This window comes from Balaenoptera borealis (genome assembly GCF_965194805.1).
Source record: "Balaenoptera borealis genome assembly, chromosome: 12".
NCBI lineage: Eukaryota > Metazoa > Chordata > Mammalia > Artiodactyla > Balaenopteridae > Balaenoptera > Balaenoptera borealis.
This window is the reverse complement of record NC_138869.1, coordinates 62,700,311-62,726,326: the sequence shown is the minus strand read 5'-3', so window position 1 is coordinate 62,726,326 and position 26,016 is coordinate 62,700,311. Positions and strand designations below refer to the sequence as shown.

Here is a 26,016-nt window from a genome sequence, read left to right as displayed (position 1 = left end):
AAAGATTTCTATCTATTCTGTGGATTTTCTGTGTTAATATTTTTGAAAAGTGAAAGTGTAAATGAGGAAAGAAAATATAATAGTCTTCTACAGACCAAACGGTAAAGCTATTCTTCATAAATAGAGATAATACTATTCTCTACTCATCATTTGTAATATTCCCCTTTTAGTGGTGATTGATTTGAGTCAATCCATATCTACACTGGATGAGAATAGTCTCCTTTGTACTAATTTAACAATTCAATACATATTTATTGAATGAATACTCTATGGAATACACTATGCTAAGCACCACAAGGCACCAAAAAGGGACTAACTTGCTTTTCAGGAGCATACATTTAAAAAGAGAAAATTATAGAAAAATAAATATGGTATATGTTTAGACATTCTGGGTAACAGTGAGAAGAAAACAACAGGCTATTAAATTCAGAGGGCAGAGGGTTACCTTATGCTTGGTAGAAGCAGGAATATCTTCCTGAAATCATGTAATGTAAATGGCCTTTAGAAATCAGTAGTATTTTAACAGCTAGAAATAGGAGAAAGGAAGGGAATTCAGGAGGCTGAAGGTCTCAAAGACCTGCACCTGCCACCCCATGGCTATTCTATCCCTTTGCTATAGAACACAAACACACAGCAAAAAAAAAAAAAAAAAAGGAAGAAGACAAAACAAAACTTGCTTGCCTCCTGTTGGAAGTTAGAGCTCTTGAGTCCTGAGTAGGACGTGGAGATGAATGAAGCTAAATTTTTACAAACTTGGAAGAGGAACAATAGCCTGGGTGTTAGAAAAGAGACACGTGTGGCAAATATCATTAATCCCCCAGTTACAGAGCCAGGTGGACGACCAGGAAAGAGAGCTGGGAACAGGCGCTGCCAGTTGCAGCACTGAGAATTCTAACTGCGATAACTCTTATTCTACCCGAGAGGAGATGAGGCCTTGGGATGAGGATAGGATGCTGATACAAGGAAATCTCCTCTCCACACCCTAATAGTTATTAGAACATATGTGTGGCTATTTTATAGAATGGTTGGAAGATGAATTTATAGAATTCTCCCATTAGTAAAATAAAAAATAAGAGATATCACATAGGACATAAAGATAAAATTAATGCACCAATCCAGAAGATCCAACATCTCACTAGTGAGAGTTCTAGAAAGTGAGAAGAAAAATGAAGCACTTCCCAGAAATGGAGAGTATAAGCTTCCAGATGGAGAGAGCTTATTAAGTACCCAGCACAAGGAATAAAAGGAAATGCACACACATGGGCACAGCATTGGGAAATTTCAAAACATCAGAGAAAAAATGTAAAAACATCTAGAAACGGAAAAAATAAAATGAGACAAAACAAAACTAGGTCACATACAAGTAGCAGGAATTCTCAAGACCACAGGTATGTAATGATAGAAAACATTGAATCAAAGCCCTCAAAATTTTGATTGAAAATAATTTTCAGCCTAAACTGTTATACTCAACCAATCAGTCGTGTGGAGCTAGAATTTTAAAATTTGTAAATGTTCAGCACAATATCACATATGTAGTGTTCTTTCAAAACTATTCAGTGGGAATGTAATTATGAGAATAATCAGACAAATTCAGAATGTGGGACAGTCTGCAAAAAGACTGGTACAGACTACTCAAAAAGTTAGTGTTATGAAAAGCAATAAAAGGCTGGAAGACTATGCTAGTTTCAAAAAGACTAAACAGATATAATGATTAAATGCAATTCATGAATCTTGATTGGATTCTGATTAAAAAAAAATAGGGGCTTCCCTGGTGGCTCAGTGGTTAAGAATCCGCCTGCCAATGCAGGGGACACGGGCTTGAGCCCTGGTCCAGGAAGATCCCATATACCACAGAGCAACGAAGCCCTTCACCACAACTACTGAGCCTGTGCTCTAGAGCCCACGAGCCACAACCACTGAAGCCCGTGCACCTAGAGCCCATGGTCCGCAACAAGAGAAGCCACTGCAGTGAGAAGTATACGCACTGCAACCAAGAGTAGCCCCCACTCACCACAACCAGAGAAAGCCAGCATGCAGCAGCGAAGACCCAACAAGGCCAAAAATAAATAAATTAATTAATTAAAAAAAATAGCTATAAAAGTCCTGTTTTTGACAATAACAGAACTTTAACTATGGACTTAGCAGTAAATGATATTATGAAATTATTGTGAGCTTTTTTGAGGGAGTAATAATATTGTATCTATGTAGGAGCATATCCTTATACTCAGGAGATGCAAGCTGAGCTATTTAGTGATGAAATATATTTCTGGAGCAGACTTACACACGGCTTAGAATATATATACATACACACACACACACATATATATATACATACATATATATAGTGAGATAATGTAGGTGGGACAAAATTGGCATATGCAGATGAGGAGTAGATGAATTCATTGTACTATTATTTAACTTTTCCATATAATATAAATTCTTCACCCATAAAGGTAAAATATAAAAGCTAGGTATGGTGGGAGAGTGTAGCTAAAGAGGAGAGAGAGAGAGAGAGAGAGAGAGAGAATGTAAATATTTCTCTCCAATATACCTCTTAATAGAGTTTACTGGAAGAGATGTTTCAGGAAGAAATGAGAACAAGCAGAAGATGGAATTTGGTAAAAGGGAATTCCACGCAAACAGTGGTGGGTGGGAGGTTGGAGAAAAACTACTCTGCCTTCAGGCTTAGGAGTTCAGCAGTCTAGACCAGTCTAGACCAACTCCTGTGGGAGTTGGTCTCTGTGAAGCACAAAAGGAAGTGAGAGATTATCTGATGTTTTGGAATATTTGGAAATATTATTGATAGATTAGGATAACTATTGGGACAATAGAAGACAAATAATTCTAATATAGAAAACCAAGAAAATAATAAAGTGAATGAGCAATTACTAACTTTAGGAGAAACAAAAAGATATGAAAATAAAACAGAATTATACTAATCTATTTTGATCATTTATGAATAATAATTATTTATTACTCAGTAACAAGGTAGACATCTACTAGTTAATGAAAAATTATGATGAAACTATATTAGGAAGACAGTTATAGGGAGACATATTGAGAGGAGTCTACAATAGAACTAAATCCTTCACAACATGAATGGCCAGTCAATAGAAAGACCACTAAAATTCATAAATCAAACAACATAAATTTAAACATATTACTTAATAACACAAAAATAAATGCTAAAATACTACTAAAATAATAGATAAAAATGCTAAATGAAAACTGGAATTTGGAGAGGGACAAGACAAGTAGCTGCTGATTTTTGTACATAAACCTTTCAGTACTATTTTAAAATAATCTGTATCCAATATTTTCATATACAAAAATTAACTTTAGATTTTTTTTAAAAAAATCAATAGAAACTTAATTAGAACATTCAAAGATCAAATGGAGAAACTGTTCCATACTGCAGAGCAAAAATATGATGAAATGGAAATCATTAATGGAAAAATACAAGAAAATGAGGTTAGACAGAAAATCTCAAAATAGCATTATATAACAGGTAAACCAGATGTGGAAGTAATGAAGAAGTAATATTTTTAAAACTTCCTTAAGTTGATGAAAAATATTTGTCTTCAGATTAAATGGACTCAAAAGTCTTAGTCAAAATTAATGTGGAAACTTTCACATCTGCACTTTTTTCTGTTTAAATTTCTGAACACAATAAGGAGAGCGATTTGCAAGCCTCCAGACTGAAATGGAGTTATAGAATTGGTAGGGTGGGATGGAAGTACATTCCAAGGAAAGTGATACAGCAGCAAAGATCCAGAAGCAGAAAAGCTAAAGGTCTTCTCAGAAGGTGAGAGTAATCAAGATGGATGGCTATGATGTAGAATAAAGTTTATGACCACAAAGGGAAATAAAACTAAATCACTCGTAGAGCAATGTATAACTGGAATGTATATTTGCTACCTTGCTTGCACATTCTAGAATCACAAATCTGCTTTAACTTTGTTAGCATGAATTTAGTCAGATAATTAAACCACCACACAACATAATTTTACTCATGAGATTTAAAAGCCATAGAATGCACAACAAAGTAAAAAGTCTTTATTTCAGTTCTTTTTCCTTTTCCTTCCTCTCTTCCTTCCTTTTCCCTTTTCTTTCTTTCTTCCTTCTTTTCTTCTTTACTTTTTCCCTTTCTTTTTTTCAAACAATAATTACTACATCTTCTTTACTGAGGAATCCAGATTTTAGTTACAATCTTAATTATGATTATGATTATTATTAAGGAAGAAAAAAATCCCAGTAGGGTTGTAACAAATAGATTAGTATCACCATTAGGTTATCATAATTATTCTTATCTACTCATAGTTTTTCAAAAAAATATATTTTGAAATTTTAAAATTGTTTTCATTAGTATTGCTCAAAATTCTAAATAAATCCAGGAGTAGGTATTGCTACTTCAATGATATGTTGAGTTTAATGATTAAATATTAAAATCTGATAGATTTATTCAGTGTTGTATGGAAATTGTTAATCTAGTAAAATATGATGCAGAATAACCACACGTAAAAACTAAATTAAGGTCACTTTATATAAAATCTCATTAATCAAAAACAGATCATAGTTACTTAAATTGATTGCTAATCCATCTTTCTACCATTTTCTGCCTCAGGGTTATGATGATGGCTATGGGGGTGAATACGATGACCAGACATATGAGACTTATGACAATAGCTATGCCACCCAAGCACAAAGGTAAGCTATACATTGTTTTACACATCCTTCTCAGGATGATTTCTAATTCTGCTATTTTGTTTCTTGTATCTGAATATCAGTTACATTATGTGAAAGTTTCTAGCACTGGGTTTATTCATTGCCCTCCTGAATTATTCAGTTGCTTACTAGACTGTGAGAGGTAAAATATAATAATCTTGCAATTGCTAATAATGAAATAGTAGTGTGTTCTTTTAAGACTAGATGATTATCATAACCAATCAACTCATTGAACAAGCTTGTATTTAATAAAAATACTGTTATTTTTAGAGATTATTTTAGTGAATTCATCATTAAGATAACAATAAAAACAAGGCACTTGTTCAGTGTGGATTTTTTCCCCAGAAACATAATTTTCATTTTTAAAACAAAAGCTAGGGAAATGTTATTGGTGCTCTGAAAAGAAAATTCTTAAAACATATGGAATCAAGAATTCCTTTCCTTTCTTAACTGTGATTTAAAAACTTCCAACAAACAAAAGTCCAGGACCAGACAGCTTCACAGGCAAATTCTATCAAACATTTAGAGAACAGTTAACACCTATCCTTCTGAAACTATTCCAAAAAATCTCAGAGGAAGGATCACTCCCAAGCTCATTCTGGAGGCCACCATCACTCTGATACCAAAACCAGACAAAGATACCACAAAAAAAGAAAATTACAGGCCAATATCACTGATGGACATAGATGCAAAAATCCTCTACAAAATACTAGCAAAGCAAATCCAACAATACATTAAAAGAATCATACACCATGATCAAGTGGGATATATCCCAGGAATGCAAGGAATCTTCAGTATACACAAATCAAACAATGTGATACACCATATTAACAAATTAAGGAATAAAAACCATATGATCCTCTCAACAGATGCAGAAAAAGCTTTTGACAAAATTCAACATCCATTTATGATAATAACTCTCCAGAACGTGGGCATAGAAGGAACCTACCTCAACACAATAAAGGCCATATATGACAAACCTACATACTCAATGGGGAAAAGCTGAAAGCATTTCCTCCAAGATCAGGAACAAGACAAGAATGTCCACTCCTACCACTTTTATTCAACATAGTTTTGGAAGTCCTAGCCCTGGCAATCAGAGAAGAAACGGAAATAAAGGGAATCCAAACTGGAAAAGAAGTAAAACTGTCACTGTTTGCAGATGACATCATCAGATATATAGAAAATCCTAAAGACGCTACCAGTAAACTACTAGAGCTCATCAATGAATTTGGTAATGTTGCAGGATACAAAATTAATACACAGAAATCTGTTGCATTTCTATACACTAAGAATGAAAGATCAGAAAGAGAAATTAAAGAAACAATCCCACTTATCACTGAATCAAAAAGAATAAAATGCCTAGGAATAAACCTACCAAAGGAGGCAAAAGACCTGTACTCAGAAAACTATAAGAGGCTGATGAAAGAAATTGATGATGACACAAACAGATGGAAAGATATACCATGTTCTTGGATTGGAAGAATCAATATTAAAAAAAATCTTAAAATTTGTATGGAGACACAAAAGACCTCAAATAGCCAAAGCAATCTTGAGAAAGAAAAATCGAGCTGGAGGAATCATGTTGTGTGACTTCAGATTATACTACAAAGCTACAGTCATCAAAAGAGGATAGTACTGGCACAAAAACTGAAACATAGATCAATAGAACAGGATAGAAAGCCCAGAAATAAATCCATGCACCTATGGTCAATTAATCTACAACTAAGGAGGCAAGACTATGGAGAAAATGGAGAAAAGACAGTCTCTTCAGTAAATGGTGCTGGGAAAACTGGACAGCTACATGTAAAAGAATGAAATTAGAACATTCTTTAACACCATACACAAAAATAAACTCAAAATGGATCAAAGACATAAATGTAAGACCAGATACTATAAAACTCTTAGAGGAAAATATAGGCAGAACACTATATGACATAAATCACAGCAATATCTTTTTCCATCTATTTCCTAGCGTAAGGGAAATAAAAACAAGAATAAACAAATGGTACCTAATGAAACTTAAAAGCTTTTACACAGCAAAAGAAACCATAAACAAAATGAAACAACAACCCACAGAATGGGAGAAAATATTTGCAAATGAAGTGAGCAACAAGGGATTAAGCTCCAAAATTTACAAACAGCCCATGCAGCTCAATATCAAAAAAACAAACAACCCAATTAAAAAATGGGCAGAAGACCTAAATAGACATTTCTCCAATGAAGACATACAAATGGCCAACAGGCAAATGAAAAGATGCTCAACATCACTAATTATTAGAGAAATGCATATCAAAACTACAATGAGGGGGTTTCCCTGGTGGCACAGTGGTTGAGAATCTGCCTGCCAATGCAGGGGACATGGGTTCAAGCCCTGGTCTGGGAAGATCCCACATGCCGTTGAGCAACTAGGCCCATGAACCACAACTACTGAGCCTGTGCGTCTGGAGCCTGTGCTCCGCAACAAGAGAGGCCACAATAGTGAGAGACCCACACACTACGATGAAGAGTGGCCCCCACTTGCCACAACTAGAGAAAACCCTCACACAGAAAAATGAGGACCCAACACAGCCAAAAATAAATAAATAAATTAATTAATTAATTTAAAAAAAAAACTACAATGAGGTATCACTTCACACAGGTCAGAATGGCCATCATCAAAAAGTCTACAAGCAATAAATGCTGGAGAGGGTGTGGAGAAAATGGAACCCTCCTACACTTGTGGTGGGAATGTAAATTGGTGAAGCCACTATAACATTACGGAAGTTCCTTAAGAAACTAAAAATAGAGCTACCATATGATCCAGCAACACTCCTCGGCATATATCTAGTGAAAACCATGGTTTGAAAGGATACTTGCAACCCAATATTCATGGCAGCACTGTTTACAATAGCCAAGACATGGAGTCAACCTAAATGTCCAATGACAGATGAACGGATAAAGAAGGTATGGTACATATACACAATGGAATATTACTCAGCCATTAAGAAGAAAGAAATAATGTCATTTGCATCAACATGGATAGACCTGGAGATTATCATACTAAGTGAAGTATGTCAGACAGAGAAAGACAAATATCATATGATATCGCTTATATGCAGAATCTAAAAAAAGTGATACAAACAAACTTATTTACAAAACTTAGAAACAGACTCACAGACTTAGAGAATGAACTTATGGTTACCAGGGGGGACGGGTGGGAGGGACAAATTGGGAGTTTGGGGTTGACATGTATACACTGTTATATTTAAAATGGATAACTAACAAGGCTGTATAGCACAGGGAACTCTGCTTAATATTCTGCAATAACCTAAATGAGAAAAGAATTTGAAAAAGAATAGATATAAGTATATGTATAACTGAATCACTTTGCTGTACACCTGAAAATAACACAATGTTGTTAATCAACTCTACTCCAGTAGAAAATAAAAAAAAAAAAATTAAAGTGAACTACAAACTCAATATATGAAATTTGGGAGGACACAAACATTCAGTCTATAAAATCATATTTCTCCAAGCCCTTCTTCCTCACTTTTGAGTTCAAACCACCTGCAATCCTTATATAGAAAAAAAATGTTTTCATAAAATATGGTATGAAGGAAATGGTGGGGGAGGATCATCAAAGATAAAAGTGAATTACAAATGAAAAAAGCAAAAAAAATTTTCTTTCCTTTCTTGATGGATCTCAGAGATTATTGAATAAATTTATATAGACTCAGAATTTGTGATATTAATGAATTTTTACTTTTTAAAAGTTAGATTTATTGAAGTATAATTTACATATGGTAAAATTTGCCCATTTAGGATACAGTTGTATAAGTTTGGCCAGTACAAACTATCATGTAACCACCACCAAAATTATGATATAGGGCTATTTAATCAGCCCCAAATGTTTCCTTATTGCCCTTTAGAGTCAACTTTTTCTCCACCCCAGGCCCTGGGAAACATGATTCACTTTTTGTCACTGCAGTTTTGCCTTTTCTAGAATGTCATATAAGTAGAAGCATTGCAAAATGTAGCATTTTCAGTCTGGCTTCTTATGCATTCCATATCTATTCATGTTGATGTGTGTATTAGTATTCTGTTCCTTTTTATTATGGTGTAGCATTTCATTGTATGGAGGTACCACAGTTTCCTCATTCACCGGTTGAAGGACATTTGAGTTATTCCTATATTGTGTTATTATGAATAAAGTTGGTATATACATCTTTAGAAAAATCAATTGCCTAAGTATTTTTTCTGAAAATAAGTTACACATTTCATAGGAAAGGAATCCATGTGATAATTAGTTAAATGATTCTCCCCTATATGTGATTCTCAGAAACCAATAGGACTAATTGTCACAAAAACAAAATCATAGCATTGACCATTTACTGATCAACTTATTGCCACCCAAAGAGATTTGAATGCATTAAGTAATATTTGGAGGAGGAAACTGGCAAAGAAAGAAACACTTTAAGGTCATTATGGAGTGTAGGACATCTACACATCATATTGCATGAGTGTGATTTTTTCATGGCCTGAGGGACAGCATAGTGAAAGGGGTGAAAGGGAATTCTATTTAGGGAAACGTAGGCAATTAGAAAAAAAAAAAAAGTCATGTGAACAGATACCTTTAAAGCTCAGCATAAATTAAGATATCATTATGGAAATGAACATTTTACTTTGAGTCTTTGGTTACTTTGTAGTAGGGTAAATAAAAAAGACATCATAAGCCAAGAGCTTCTGCTCTCTTAAGTGTTCCAGTTACATATTGGAACACAGCACAGTTACTTAGGATGCAGGAAAGTTTTGCATCACATCACAGACACTAATAGAGTACTGTATGCAAATTGGCTATGTATTTAAAACATTTGCTAATATTTTCAATCAAATTTCTATCTCATCATTATATATTAGTGCATAAAAATAGTGATAATAAAGTTTTGTAACTTGCTTCAGAAACTATTTGGCAGAAACACAATTATCACACTCTACAAGCACTGCTAGAATAGAGTCAAATCATTTCTTGATGTAGCTTTAGAGCTACATTCAATTTGTAGAGATTTGGGAATAATTTTCTGAAAGTGAGGAATTTTCTGCATCTTTATTCTGGTTAGATTTAATTGGGTTTGATCCACCCTAAGAAAAAATTGGCGATTACAATAACTTATTTTGAATATTTGAAAAGTGAATACTAGGATAATTGAACATAATTATGTATAAAATTTAATGGTGATATAGAATAATCTGGAAGACCCATTTTATCTTGATTTAATGAAGTATAATTTATATGTAAAATTATATTTTCTATGCACTCTGCTACCTTCTCTTTTCCCTTTCTTATCCATTCAATTTTCTGTAGCTAAATTCTTCCCATCCTCCTAAACCCATCTTAAAAACCAACTCTTCTGAAAGTCTTTCCTTAATCCTATATTTGTGAATAATCTGTTTCTACCCTGAATTCCAACAGCATCATATCTTTATTTCTCTATGGCACTTTCTTTTTCTGCCTTGTGTTGGGATCATTTGTGTATATGTCCCTTGTCATCCTTAACTTGCCCAGAATCCTAGTCTGATACACCCTCATGTCCCTCACAGCACATAACATTGAGGCTTTCATAGGGTATGCGCTGAACAGATGATCATTGACTGCATGAATGTCGGACCTAATATGTACCTACATGATGGGGATAAAAAAATAAGCGCCTCATCGCTCAAAGAGAATACAATATTCAGAATTTTATGTATCATTTTTACTGACAAAATATATATTTATTTCTGAGGTATCTTAGTGCTAAAGCAGAAGGGATAAAGAAAGAAGGTCATGAAGTTAGTTACAATAATACTAATACTCTATATTATAATAATTATAAGATGCCTATTTTGGTAAAAGCATATACTCAATACTAGGATACTGTCTGGTATGCAATAGGTTCTCAATATTTATTGAATAAATGAATAAAAAATAAATGAATGCATTAATGAATGAATGAAGTTAGCACTATTATTTCAGAAAACTCTGTGAGGAAAAATGTTTAAATATAATACTGATTTGTAATAGAAATGGATAAACACTGAGAAAATTTATTATATAATGAATTAAATATCTACTTTTAGATTACTTCTATTGATCCAACTATGACAACAGAAGATAAAAATAACAGTTTAGTTAAATAAGCACTGATTAAATGATTACTTGTGCCAGAGAGTATGCTCACCATACAGTCACAATACATATTTTTCAATTTTTAAATATATTTTAACATTTTCTCCTAATAATTTGTTGGTGGAGGAGTCATATATGCAAGCTGCATTTATATTTAAATTAAGTAAAACAACTACTATAGAGTAATCAAGTATTAGGAATTAGAAGTGAGAGAAAGTTTATTTTCTACAAGAATCAGTATGGAATTTTTTCTTTTTCAAGTGATGGTTCTTTAATTGTACTTTTTAAAGTATTATTTGGACTTATGGAGGGAAATGGAGAAAGCTTTTAAAGAAGTGAAATAAAGAGAAATACATGAACATAAAACTTCTCCATCATTTACAAACAATGTGAGTATTATTTCGACATTGAAGTGGTCAAATCAGAAGAAATGCTGATTTAGAAACTTGAAGGTAAAACAATAGGTTTTGTGTGACTTAGCAGAACTGAGATAAAAGGAAAAAGGTTTAGATAAAAGGGCCTTTAAATGACTAGTTTGTCAACACAAGTGAATACAGAATTTGTGGAAATTATAAAGTAGGATCTGACAGGTGCCTAAATGGAATAATTATTTCATCTTTAATAGAGAGTCTAAAGGAAGTTCACAAGGTAACAATCCTACAAAGGTTCACCTAGAGTTCAGAAAGTATAACAACTTTAATTAATCCCCAGTTGTCTTGTAAGGTGTTGATAGTTGTGGAAAATTTCAAATGGATCAGAAAAGGAATTTTGCTAAAAATTCCTTAGGAGGCAGCTCAACTAAATGACACATTAAGGACTGGTAAAGATGACAATGATATGAGGTGTCTCTGACCATCTTTTTCTCTTGCTCTGTGTCTATGAGGAGAAAAAGTAAAGAAATAGACTGATGAGTTTATTATGCAACTTTCAAATTGCAGGGCAGTCTTTGGCTTATGAAGAGTTACATCCTGTGATCAACACCTTTAATTGGACCAAATATTAAATTCTGTTCATGTTCTGATATCCTATTTTTTTATGTACTGCTCAAAGTCATTAACATTTTCAGAGATCAATCTTCTAAAATCACATAAATTCTCAAGCCTTTACCAACAAATTGTTTCTTTTCAATGCAAGACTCTACACCAATCCAAATCATAAACGTAGAAAAAAGTGACTTTCATGTACTTAGAGACAAATAGTAATATTGCAAATTAAAGTCAAAAGACCAATTCTGATCTTTGATTCTTACAGGATTTTAACTTGGATGTGAAATATTATGAATTTGTAATTTTCCAAAGTAAATTTCTAACTGCAGATTTGTAATAGGCAAATATCAAAAAGGAAGGTTTCACTTCCCTCAAAACATGAATCAGGTGTGTGACTCACACAACCTGGAAAATAATCCTGTCTTCTCTAGGTTAATGGAGGAATGTGCTAGGGGAGGAAAGATAAAGGTCCGTCTCGTATATAAGGCAGTAGTTCCCAAAGTTTTCTAGAATGAAGACTCTCTTGGAATATCTGTAATTGTCAGGGTCTACACAGCAGGTGAAAAATGAGACTCTTAAATTAAGATAATTTGAAGAGAGTTTAATAATTGAACTCTTTTCAGAGTATAAGGAAACCACAAGGGAAAATGTAGTGCGCAGGGCTAGTATCCCTGGGGCAATGTGTTTATCACCAAAAACTAGGAATGGAAGGAAGATAGAAAGCTGTCAGAGAGGCCTTCTGATAAAGAAAGAGGCCTCTCCTTTGAAACAGAATCGTAGCGGAGGCCAACCCACAAAGAGGAATTTCAGGAGTTAATACCCTGACCTCACTTTGTTCCCATTGGTTGAACCCATTAGGAGGCAAAGGACAAGAAACTGAGTAGATGGAGTTGCCATTAGTCATCCCAGGTACAGAGTAGGCTGGAGAGAAGGGTGGAAGTGGGAAGGCAAATGGAAAGAGGTCCTGCACAACATCCAAAATAATTATCAAACCTCAGCGACCAGTCATTGTACATATTAGTGTCAGTTGCTTGAAGATATAAAAAATGACATACATTTGCTATGGAAACAGCAGTGCTTTTAAATTAATTTGTATTTTATTAATGAGAAAACATTTATACTAAAAAGAGTTACAATATACATGAAAATATAAATATATATTTGTGAAGAGATAACTTCTTGGACACCCTGGCACAAATTAGCTCCTTGAGGGTCAGAGCCCCCACAGTGGGGACCACTGCTCTGTTGTTCAGAGGCTGCTTGGCCCTAATGATTTCATGGTAACTAGCATTAGTTTTGTGCTGGCTGCTATGCTAATTGTTTAGGATATTTATCTCATTTAATCCTTGCAATAACATTTGAGGCAGAGAAAAATTGAAGCTTAAAAATATTAAATGACTTTCTCATGTTCATTCAAGTAGTAAACATTGGCTTCAAAATCACATTTGTTAACTCCAGAGGCCTCAGACTTAAAGACTAATAAATACTGTCTGAAAAATCTAAATAGATTTATTGATTCAACAGACTTGTTATATACCTGAACAATCCAGAGGGAATATAATATAATGTAACAGGAATGTAGTGAGTTATCTGCATGCTTTTCAAAGGGCTCTGACAAAAGGATACGTCTAGGCAGGAAAAAAAAAATAATAAATTACTTAACTATTTATTTTAGGCGATAAGTTTAATGTGAGCCCTTGTATTTGATACTAAGATTCTACAAAAACACTTCTAATGAAAACTTACATATAAGGCACTGCAGTTACCCAGTAATTTAATAAAAGTTGTAATAAAACATCTTGTCCTATTCATTTAAGTGTCACAACTTGCTATAACGTGATTCACCCTCATTTTGTAATTCAATTCTCTTATGTCTCAAGCTATAGTCAATGATGAGATTGAATTTACAGATGGTTATTGGATGTGAGATATTTTCCCACAGTTAATCTAGTAGTTCAGTTTGTGGCTTTCTCACACATCCACAGACCTCTGCACAAATAGTGGATTTGGTATTGTTTGAAGATACCTTAACAGAGTGGGAATTCAGCTCTTGATACACACTATTCTTTTGTTATTCTCATTTGACATACTTGTTTTAAGTATCTAAGATAACTGTTAGTTTTAGAAAGAAACAATGGGTTTCTTCAAATTATTCATTAGGCATTCATTGTATTTGTTGATTCTTTGTTAATTTAAGGTTAATTTTGATGACATCTTAACTGCTTGCCTAAATAGTCAACTTGTATTTAAAAATATACATTAAGGGGAGACCTTCATGATGACTGAGGAGTAAGAGGTGGAGATCACTTTTCTTCCCACAAATACATCAGAAATACATCTACATGTGGAACAAATCCTACAGAACACCTACTGAATGCTGGCAGAAGACCTCAGACTTCCCAAAAAGCAAGAAACTGCCCACGTACCTGGGTAGGGCAAAAGAAAAAAGAAAATACAGAAACAAAAGAATAGGGATGGGACCTACACCTCTGGGAGGAAGCTGTGAAGGAGGAAAAATTTCCACACACTAGGAAGCCCCTTCACTGGTGGACATGGGGGGTGGTGGAGGGGGAGCCATGGAGGAGAGTGCAGCAACAGGGGTGCAGAGAGCAAAGTGGAGAGATTCCCACACAGAGGATCAGTGCTTACCAGCACTCACCAGCCTGAGAGACTTGTCTGCTCACCTGCCAGGGCAGGTGGGGGCTGGGAGCTGGGGATCTGGCTTCGGAGGTCAGATCCCAGGGAGAGGACTGGGGTTGGCTGCATGAACACAGCCTGAAGGGGGCTAGTACACCACACCTAGCCAGGAGGGAGTCCGGGAAAAAGTTTGGAACTGCCTAAGAGGCAAGAGACCATTGTTTCAGGGTGCGTGCGGAGAGGGGATTCAGAGCACTGCCTAAACTAGCTCCAGAGATGGACGGGAGCCACGGCTACCAGGACAGACATCAGAGACAGGCATGAAATGCTAAGGCTGCTGCTGCAGCCACCAAGAAGCCTGTGTGCAAGGACAGGTCACTATCCACACCCCCCCTCCTGGGAGCCTGTGTAGCCCGCCACCATCAGGGTCCCATGATCCAGGGACAACTTCCCCGGGAGAACACACAGCACACCTCAGGCTGCTGCAATGTCACACTGGCCTGTGCCACAGCAGGCTAGCCCTGCATTCCGTGCCCCTCCCTCCCCCTGGGGCATGAGTGACCCAGAGCCCCCTAATCAGCTGCTCCTTTAAATGCGTCCTGTCTGGGTGGGAACAGACACCCTCAGGTGACCTACACGCATAGGTGGGGCCAAATCCAAAGCTGAATCATAGGAGCTGTGCGAACAAATAAGAGAAAGGGAAATTTCTCCCAGCAGCCTCAGGAGAAGTGGATTAAATCTCCACAGTCAACTTAATTAATGTACCCTGCATCTCTGGAATACCCGAATAAACAACGAATCGCCCCAAAATCAAGACGGTGGGCTCTGGGAGCAATTGTAGACTTGGGGTTTGCTTTCTGCATGTAATTTGTTCTGGTTTTAAGTTTATCTTAGTTTAGTATTTAGAGTTTATTAACATTGGTAGATTTGTTTATTGATTTGGTTGCTCTCCTTTTTTATATATATATAGATAAATACATTTTTTTCCTTTTTCTATTTTTTGTGAGGGTGTATGTGTCTGCTTCTTTGTGGGATTTTGTCTGTATAGCTTTGTTTTAGCATTTGTCCTAGGGTGCTGTCTGTCCGTTTTTTTGTTTGGTTTTTTTGTTTGTTTTAGTAAATTTTTTAGCACTTTTTATCATTGGTGGATTTGTTTACTGGTTTGGTTGTTCCCTACTTTCTTTCTTTCTGTCTTTTAATTTTTTTTATTTTTAATAATTTTTAAATTTTTATTTTAATAAGTTTATTTTACTTTATTTTATTTTTTTCTTTGTTTCTTTTTTTCACCCTTTCCTTCTGAGCCATGTGGCTGACAGGGTCTTGGTGCTCCAGCCAGGTGTCAGACTTGTGCCTCTGAGGTGGGAGAGCCGAGTTCAGGACATCGGTCCACCAGAGACCTCCTAACTCCACAAAATATCAAATGGCAAAAGGTCTCCCAGAGACCTCCATCTCAATGTTAAGACCCAGCTCCACTCAACGACCAGCAAGCTATAGTGCTGGACATCCTATACCAAACAATGAGCAAGACAGGAGCACAACCACACCCATTAACAGAGAGGCTGCCTAAAATCATAATAAGGTCACAGGCACCCCAAAACACACCACTGGATGCAGTGTGGCCCACCAGAAAGACAAGATCCAGCCTCATCCACCAGAACACAGGCACCAGTCCCCTCAACAAGGAAACTTACACAACTTACTGAACCAACCATAGCCACTAGGGGCAGACACCAAAAACAACGGGAACTACTAACCTGCAGCTGTGAAACGGAGACCCCAAACACAGTAAGTTAAGCAAAATGAGATGAGTAAGAAACACACAGCAGATGAAGGAGCAAGGTAAAAACCCATGACACTAAACAAATGAAGAGTAAATAGGCAGTCTACCTGACAAAGAATTCAGAGTAATGATAGTAAAGATGATCCAAATCTTGGAAATAGAATGAAGAAAATGCAAGAAATGTTTAACAAGGACCTAGAAGAACTAAAGAGCAAACAAACAATGATGAACAACACAATAAAAGAAATTTAAAATTCTCTAGAAGGAATCAAGAGCAGAATAACTGAGGCAGACGACCAGATAAGTGACCTGGAAGATAAAATAGTGGAAATAACTACCACAGGGCAGAATAAAGAAATAAGAAGGAAAAGAATTAACTACAGTCTCAGAGACTTCTGGGACTACATTAAACACACTAACATTTGAATTACAGGGGTCCCAGAAGAAGAGAAAAAAAGAAAGGGACTGAGAAAATATTTGAAGAGATTATAGTTAAAACTTCCCTAATATGGGTAAGGAAATAGTCAATCAAGTCCAGGAAGCACAGACAGTCCCATACAGGATAAATCCAAGGAGAAACACACCAAGACACATATTAATCAAATTATCAAAAATTAAATACAAAGAAAAATAGTAAAAGCAGCAAGGAAAAAGCAACAAATAACAAACAATGGAATCCCAATAAGCTTAACAGCTGATCTTTCAGCAGAAACTCTGCAAGCCAGAAGGGAGTGGCAGGACATATTTAAAGTGGATGAAAGAGAAAAACCTACAACCAAGATTACTCTTCCCAGCAAGAATCTCATTCAGATTTGATGGAGAAATTGAAACCTTTACAGAGAAGCAAAAGCTAAGAGAATTCAGCACCACCAAACCAGCTTTACAACAAATCCTAAAGTAACTTCTGTAGGCAGGAAACACAAGAGAAGGAAAAGACCTACAATAACAAACCCAGAACAATTAAGAAAATGGTAATAGGAACATACATATCGATAACTACCTTAACTGTAAATGGATTAAATGCTCCAAGCAAAGGACATAGACTGGTTGGATGGATACAAAAAAAGACCCATATATATTCTGTCTACAAGAGACCCACTTGAGACCTAGGGAGACATACACACTGAAAGTGAGGGGATGGAAAAAGATATTCCATGCTAAAGGAAATCAAAGAAAGCTGGAGTACTAATTCTCATATCAGACAAAATAGATTTAAAATAAAGACTATTACAAGAGACAAAGAAGGATACTACATAATGATCAAGGGATCAATCCAAGATGAAGATATCACACTTGTAAATATTTATACACCCAACATATGACCACCTCAATATATAAGGCAAATGCTAGCAGTCATAAAGGGAAATTGACAGTAATACAATCATAGTAGGGGAACTTTAATACCCCACTTTCACCAATGGACAGATAATCCAAAATGAAAATAAATAAGGAAACACAAGCTTTAAATGACACATTAAGCAAGATGGACTTAATTGATATTTATAGCACATTTCATCTATAAACAACAGAATACACTTTCTTCTCAAGTGCTCATGGAACATTCTCCAGGATAGATGATCATATCTTGGGTCACAAATCAAGCCTTTGAAAATTTAAGAAAATAGAAATTGTATCAAGTATCTTTTCCAACCACAATGCTATGGGACTAGATACAATTACAGGAAAAAAATCTGTAAAAAATACAAACACATGGATGTTAAACAATACACTACTAAATAACCAAGAGATCACTGAAGAAATAAAGAGGAAATCAAAAGATGCCTAGAAAAAAATGACAATGGAAACACAACAACACAAAACCTATGGGATGCAATAAAAGCAGTTCTAACAGGGAAGTTTATAGCAATACAATCCTACCTCAAGAAACAAGAAACATCTCAAATAGATAACCTAGCCTTACACCTAAAGCAACTAGAGAAATAAGAACAATAAAACCCCGAAGTTAGCAAAAGGAAAGAAATCATAAAGAGCAGATCAGAAATAAATGAAACAGAAATGAAGGAAACAAATAACAAAGATCAAAAAAACTAAAAGCTGGTTCTTTGAGAAGATAAACAAAATTGATAAACCATCAGCCAGACTCATCAAGAAAAAAAGATAGAAGACTCATATCAATAGGATTAGAAATGAAAAAGGAAAAGTAAAAACTGACACTACAGAAGTACAAAGGATCATGAGAGATTACTACAAGCAATTATACGCCAATAAAATGGACAATATGGAAGACATGGACAAATTCTTAGAAAAACACAAACTTCCAAGACTGAACCAGGAAGAAATAGAAAATATAAACAGACCAATCATAAGCACTGAAACTGAGACTGTGATTGAAAATCTTTCAACAAACAAAAGCCCAGGACCAGATAGCTTCAAAGGCAAATTCTATCATACATTTAGTGAAGATTAACACCTATCCTTCTCAAACTCTTCCAAAATATAGAAGGGAGAGGAATACTCCCAAGCTCCTTCTACGAGGCCAACATCACCCTAATATGAAAACCAGACAAAGATGCCACGAAGAAAGAAAACTACAGGTCAATATCACTAATGAACATAGACGCAAAACTCCTCAACCAAATACTAGCAAACAGAATCCAACAGCACATTAAAAGGATCATACACCATGATCAAGTGGGGTTTATCTCAGGAATACAAGGATTCTTCAATATATGGAAATCAATCAATGTGATGCACATATTAACAAATTGAAGGAGAAAAACCATATGATCGTGTCAATAGATGCAGAACAAGCTTTTGACACAATTCAACACCACTTATGATAAAAACCCTTCAGAAAGTAAGCATAGAGGGTACTTACCTCAACATAATAAAGGCCATGTATGACAAACCCACAGCCAACATCGTCCTCAATGGTGAAAAACTGAAACCATTTCCTCTAAGATCAGGAACAAGACAAGGTTGCCCACTCTCACCACTATTATTCAACATAGTTTTGGAAGTGTTAGCCACAGCAATCAGAGAAGAAAAAGAAATAAAAGGAATCCAAGTCGGAAAAGAAGAAGTAAAGCTGTCACTGTTTGCAGATGACATGATACTATATATAGAGAATCCTAAAGTTGCTACCAGAAAACTACTAGAGCTAATCAATGAATTTGGTAAACTAGCAGGATACAAAATTAATGCACAGAAATCTCTTGCATTCCTATACCCTAATGATGAAAAATCTGAAAGAGAAATTAAGGAAACTCCCATTTACCATTGCAACAAAAAGAATAAAATACCTAGGAATAAACCTACCTAAGGAGACAAAAGACCTGTACGCAGAAAAGTATAAGACACGAATGAAAGAAATTTAAGATAATACAAACAGATGGAGAGATTTACCATGTTCTTGGATTGGAAGAATCAACATGGTGAAAATGACTCTACTACCCAAAGCAATCTACAGATTCAATGCAATCCCTATCAAATTACCAATGGCATTTTTCACAGAACTAGAACAAAAAATTGCACAATTTGTATGGAAACACAAAAGACCCCTAATAACCAAAGCAATCTTGCAAAAGAAAGACAGAGCTGGAGGAATCAGGCTCCCAGACTTCAGACTATAATATAAAGCTACAGTATTCAAGACAGTATGGTACTGGCACAAAAACAGACAGATAGATCAATGGAACAGCATAGAAAGCCCAGAGATAATCCCAGACACATATGGTCACCACATTTTTTTTTTAAACAAGCTACTTTTTTAAAAATTATTTATTTATTTATTTATTTACTTATTTATTTATGGCTGTGTTGGGTCTTCGTTTCTGTGTGAGGGCTTTCTCTAGTTGTGGCAAGAGGGGGCCACTCTTCATTGCGGTCTGCGGGACTCTCACTATCGTGGCCTCTCCTGCTGCGGAGCACAGGCTCCAGATGTGCAGGCTCAGTAATTGTGGCTCACGGGCCAGATTGCTCCATGGCATGTGGGATCTTCCCAGACCAGGGCTTGAACCCATGTCCCCTGCATTGGCAGGCAGATTCTCAACCACCGTGCCACCAGGGAAGCCCGGTCACCTCATTTTTGATAAAAGAGGCAAGAATATACAATGGAGAAAAGACAGCCTCTTCAATAAGTGGTGCTGGGAAAACTGGACAGCTACATGTAAAAGAATGAAATTAGAACACTCCCTAACACCATACACAAAAGTAAACTCAAAATGGATTAAAGACTTAAATGTAAAGCCAGACACTGTAAAACTCTTAGAGGAAAAATAGGCAGAACACTCCATGACGTGAATCACAGCAAGATCCTTTTGACCCACCTCCTAGAGAAATGGAAATAAAAATAAAAATAAACAAATGGGACCTAATGAAACTTAAAAGTTTTTGCACAGCAAAGGAAAACATAAACAATATGAAAAGACAACCCTCAGAATGGTAAAAAATATTTGCAAATGAAGCAACTGACAAAAGATTAATCTCCTGAATGGATAAAGAAGATGTGGCACATATATACAATGCAACATTACTCAGCCATAAACAGAAACGAAATTGAATTATTTGTAGTGAGGTGGATGGACCTAGAGTCTGTCATACTGAGTGAAGTAAGTCAGAAAGAAAAAAACAAATACCATATGCTAATACATTTTTATGGAATCTAAAAAAAAAAGTAATAATGCTTCTGTTGAACCTAGGGGCAGGACAGGAATAAAGACGCAGACGTAGAGAATGGACTTGAGGACATGGGGAGTGGGAAGGGTAAACTGGGATGAAGTGATAAAGTGGCATGGAGATATATACACTATCCAATGTAAAATAGATAGCTAGTGGGGAACAGCCACTGAGCCTCATAGCTGCATAGAACAGGGGGATCAGCTCTGTGCTTTGTGACCACTTAAGTGGGTGGGATAGGGAGGGTGGGAGGGAGACTCAAGAGGGAGGAGATATGGGTTTATATGTATATGTATAGTTGATTCACTCTGTGAGAAACTAAGACACCATTGTAAAACAATTACACTCCAATAAAGATGTTAAAAATAAATAAGTAAAAAATAAAAATATACATTAAGGTATATTTTGTAAGACTCTAATAAGAAGAGTTAGAAAAATCATTTTCCCTGGTCATTTGAATGACAAATTTCCCAATAGAACTTAAGGGAGACTTCCCTGGTGGTTCAGTGGTTAAGACTTCACCTTCCAATGCAGGGGGTGCAGGTTCCATCCCTGATCGGGGAGCTAAGGTCCCACATACCTCACAGCAAAAAACTAAAACATAAAGCAGAAGCAATATTGTAACAAATTCGATAAAGAATTTTTTTTAATACATTAAAAAAAGAACTTAAAGAAGTGTCCAGTTAGTAACTGAAACCTGCTCAATCATTTACTGAGATCAGGACATGACAGCATTTCTCCTCAGTAAATTCATTTAGATCTGTAGACACCCCTCAACAGGAAACAGGAAAGTATTAGGCAAATCACATACAATCAGAGCTTCAGAAATGAGTAGTATTAGATCACCTTAGACTCTTGAAGGACCTGACGTGTGGCAAAAGGCCTAGTGTTAAGGTGAGTTAAAGACCCCAACATGAAATTCTGACTTCCATGGTAGATAAAGAAGTTTAGTTCCACCAAAAGAAAGAAATATATTTAACAGATAGTTAATCAACATACTTAAGGGGTCATGAATATTCATGAATGTATGTAACTATCAAGGTATTACAATAAGCCTGCGGTAAACTGGAAAGTGTGTGCTCTGCCTAAAGCAACTATCTTCTGCTCAACTTTAGGATATTGTAGCCATGTAGTCCATGTACGGTAAAGGGCCTAGTAGTGTTCTTTTTTTTCCCCCAAAGGAAATCTGGAAATCTAGCTTTTCTTGTTACTATTCCTGCATAACAAACCACCTCAAAACCAAGTGGTACAAGTTAACCATCTTCAATATGCTTGAGGATTTTACGTGTCAGGAATGTTAACAAAGCACAATAAGCGTGACCTTTTCTACTTTCCTATGTCTGGGGCCTCAGCTGGGAAGTCTAAAAAGGTAAGGTTAATTCAATGGCTGGGAGCTGGAATCATCTGGAGGTTCTTCTCCTAGCAGTTGATGCTAGATGTCAGTTGATATCTTAATTGGAACTGCTGTTTGGAATACTCATGTTTAGTGCTCTCCATGTCACGTAGGCTTCCTCATAGCATGGCAGTTCAGAGCAGCATATATGAGTATCCCAAAGAACAAAATAGAAGTTACATTGCCTTTTATGACTTAGCCTCATCCTTGTTTGCTAATTGTTAGTTACAAGCAAGTCACAAGTCCAGCCAGATTCAAGAGAAGGGGTATTAGACATCACCATACAATGGTTACTGGCATGGTTCAAGGATGAAAAATTTTATTGTGGCCATTTTCAGAAAATATAGCTTGACACATCATTTTTTCCTAATTTTTACATGCTGACAATTAATGTTTTTAAATTAAACACTTTAGAGACTAGTGTTAGGTAGCCATGGCCATGTTTTCTAAATTCTGCTCTATGCTAAATAATCAAGATAGAGAAGAAGTCATATCCAGAAAATGCTTCCAAGGGCACAGTAACATGGAGTCCTTCAGAACGGCTATCTGAGAGCACTATATGGTCTGTTCACAGATGTTCTAAAATCCAGGAGTGGTCTATTTGGAGACAATGAGGGAAGACAGACATGCAAATAAATGCATAACATGTAATGAGTACTATGCTAGAAGGATGTGCCAGAGGGTTTGAGAGTACATAGGAGGCCATCTAAGTGTAGGGTTAGAAAAAGTATCAAAAATCTTCTCAGAAGAACTGAAACCAAGCTGCCATTTAACCAGGGAAATAAATTTTATCCAGGCAAGTGTATCCTTGTGTGCAAAGACAAAGAAATGAAAATATGATTTATTAGTAAAGGATCACATGTCCTTCAGGTGAGATTATAAAATAGTTGGGAGTGGCAGGGCATTTAGCTAATATGATAGAAAGGGAACAGGAAAGCCTGGATATGGCACATAGAAATAAGAAAAGAATTGTATTTGGATAGAATTTGAGGTTGTCATCAAATCTAGAAGTTAGTCATCTTTGGAGAAAATTATGATCATCCTTTTTCCGCATCAGGCTGATTTGGTCGTTTGTGGTCAGTAGGTTCTCCATTTGTTGCTATTTTGTCCCTTTCCTGAAAAACCTTTGTGTTCTTTCATTGCTTTCTTTGGTTTCTTAGTCAATTTGCACTTAAAAAAAAACAAAAACAAAAACCTTCCAGGTCTTGATCTTTTGCACTTGCACACTAGTAATGAAAGAAGGGAGATATTTTTCTTGTAATACCATGGTCAAGATAAAAAAATGTGGATCTGTGAACTTTAAGTTATAAGGGTGGGAACACCAAAAACAAAACACTTTTGATCCTGGGAGGACTTCAGAAAAGGGAATAGAATTTATCTCAGATGCATGTGAAATAGAGTTAAAATAAGATATAGATATTATTCATTCTTCATAATTAGTATAGTATTTGCAATATCTTATTTTACTGTTTCATTAAATTAGTGTTTATTACAGACTTGCTGTTTTCTAGGTGCTGGAAGTAGAATAGTAAATAATTTGGTGCACCTAAATACAGGTTCACAATCCTATAGTTGCAATACTGTGAATTAGATGTTTCACATTCAGAATTGTTTGTATTTTAAAAAGGCAATACAGTGCATGTACTATATATTTCATATCACCCCCAGTGACATCTAGGCCCAAAATATATTATTGTATTGAAATATGAATAACTAAACTTAGCAGGATATAAATGACTATAAATAGCTTCTTATTTTAGGTCAGATTTTTGTTACCTAATGATTTCACACACCCAATTAAAGAAAAAAAATTCTGATGTCAAAGCTCTTGGATTTAGAATTCAAGTGTAATTGTGGACTTGTATTCTTATGTTGTATAATATTTAGTAATGTTGAATTATAGGAGATGTGGGAAAGAGGCAAGAGAGGAGTCCGGAGGGCTAGTCAAGGAACACTTGACCATTTCTAAAGATAGTAAGACTCTAATAATAATAATAATAGCCACAGTACAGAGCAGTTGCTATATGCAGATGCCTATATTACGTACTTCATAAATATTAGTGAATGAGGTGGATAGTTTTATCTTCATGTTGTAAATAAAGAAACTAGACTCAGAATGTTTACCTTTCCCAGGACTTTATAGCTTAATAGTCAAAAGATCCAAGTTTTGAACTGATTCCTGTCCAATTCCAAAGACTGGGCCCTTATACTAATGCCATATTGTTTCCCTTTAACTCCATGTTTTTAAACATTTCAGCTTATTAGGAAACTCTTAAACTGAAGTAACATCTCCTATCCTGTAATCTCTATTTATATTCATTGATCACTAATTGGCTTTGTGAAGCTACACATAGTCAATCTAGCTTTCTTCCACATTTCAGCCTTTCTTTATGAAGATAATGTTCCTCTAATGATATCCAATCCAGGGTGTAGCAGAGTGCATTCTTGACTACAGTTCTTCACACCTCCTGTGTTCACACGCTTTGCTGTGTGATTTTTCAGGCCTTCTCAAAAAAGTGGCAGAATATGTTTTCCTGATTCCTCACCGTCATGTATCTCACTTTGACTAATAGAATAATGACCTTTCTAAGCCTAGACCTTAAGAGGACTGTGTGTTTCCCACTTGCCCTCTTGTTGTTGCGATAGAAGAGCTTCCCCAGGTAACTGCTGTGCCCTTAGTCTGAGCTCCAGAGTGAACACACACAGCCCAGACCTCAGGGAGGCAAAGCCCAGCCCCACACACAACTTGGAACAGAGCCCCCAAAAAGCCCAGCCTAGGGGCAGCAAACCTCCAGCCAAGCCAAAACACAAGAGCTAAATAATTGCTTATTTTTGTGTAAAGCTAACATTTTGTGATTGTTTGTTAAGCAATATTACTGTACCAGTAACATGCCAGTATCCAGGGTGAATGTCCACCACAGGCATGGTTTCCTCAATTGTTCTTTGTGTATCATGATTCTCATTTCACCAAATACCCTAGTTGTTCTCTTCTGAAAACATTCTTGTTGTCCAAGTGTTCATCTTAAAGTGTGGCACAGTGATCTTGAGGTACATTTTATTAGATGAGAGTTGACTGGTACAAAGAAATGATGTTATTATATCCTGTGCTTCTTGCTTTAAAGCTCTTCAACATCGTCTGACCATGTGGCTTTCTTAAGTGGCTATGTCACATTACTGGGTTTCATTGAATTTGTTTTCAACTAAAAACCTAGGTTCTTTCTAAATGAACTGTTGTTGAGCCAGTTCTAACACCATCCTGCATCTTTGGAATTAATTTTTTTAAATAAATGCAGAAATGTACATTGATCTCTGAGACTGTTCACCTTGCTTTTAGCCTTCTGTTGTTGATGTTTAGCTACTTTTTTGAATACTAATTCTTAAAACCAGCATATTAGTTATACTTCCTAGCACACCTTGTATTTCTTTATTAAGTAGTTTTCAAAAAAATTTGGAAAAACATACGGTGCCAAGGACAAAAATTCAGTAACACACTTTAAGTTGACATTGACCACTAATTAAAACTCCATGAGAACAATTGTAGACATAGCCACGAAACTACATGGCTGTATTGTCAAGTACCTTACAAATTATTCACAAAGAAATTATGTAGTATTTTAAAACTACTCATTCATTTATTCAATGCACAGTCATTAAACATTACTCTTCTGGAACTATGTATTCAGAACAAATAACATTGCTCAGACGTTGA

General features: G+C 35.7%; 1 protein-coding gene across 1 annotated transcript in view; it reads left to right on the top strand.

Annotated features, from left to right (window-relative positions):
* Positions 1–26,016, top strand: part of KHDRBS2 (KH RNA binding domain containing, signal transduction associated 2) — a 699,319-nt gene that overhangs the window by 620,353 nt on the left and 52,950 nt on the right. The window contains exon 7 of the mRNA XM_082347222.1: positions 4,625–4,707. Coding sequence (XP_082203348.1) covers positions 4,625–4,707 — 83 coding nt within the window. The remainder of the gene's footprint in view (positions 1–4,624; positions 4,708–26,016) is intronic.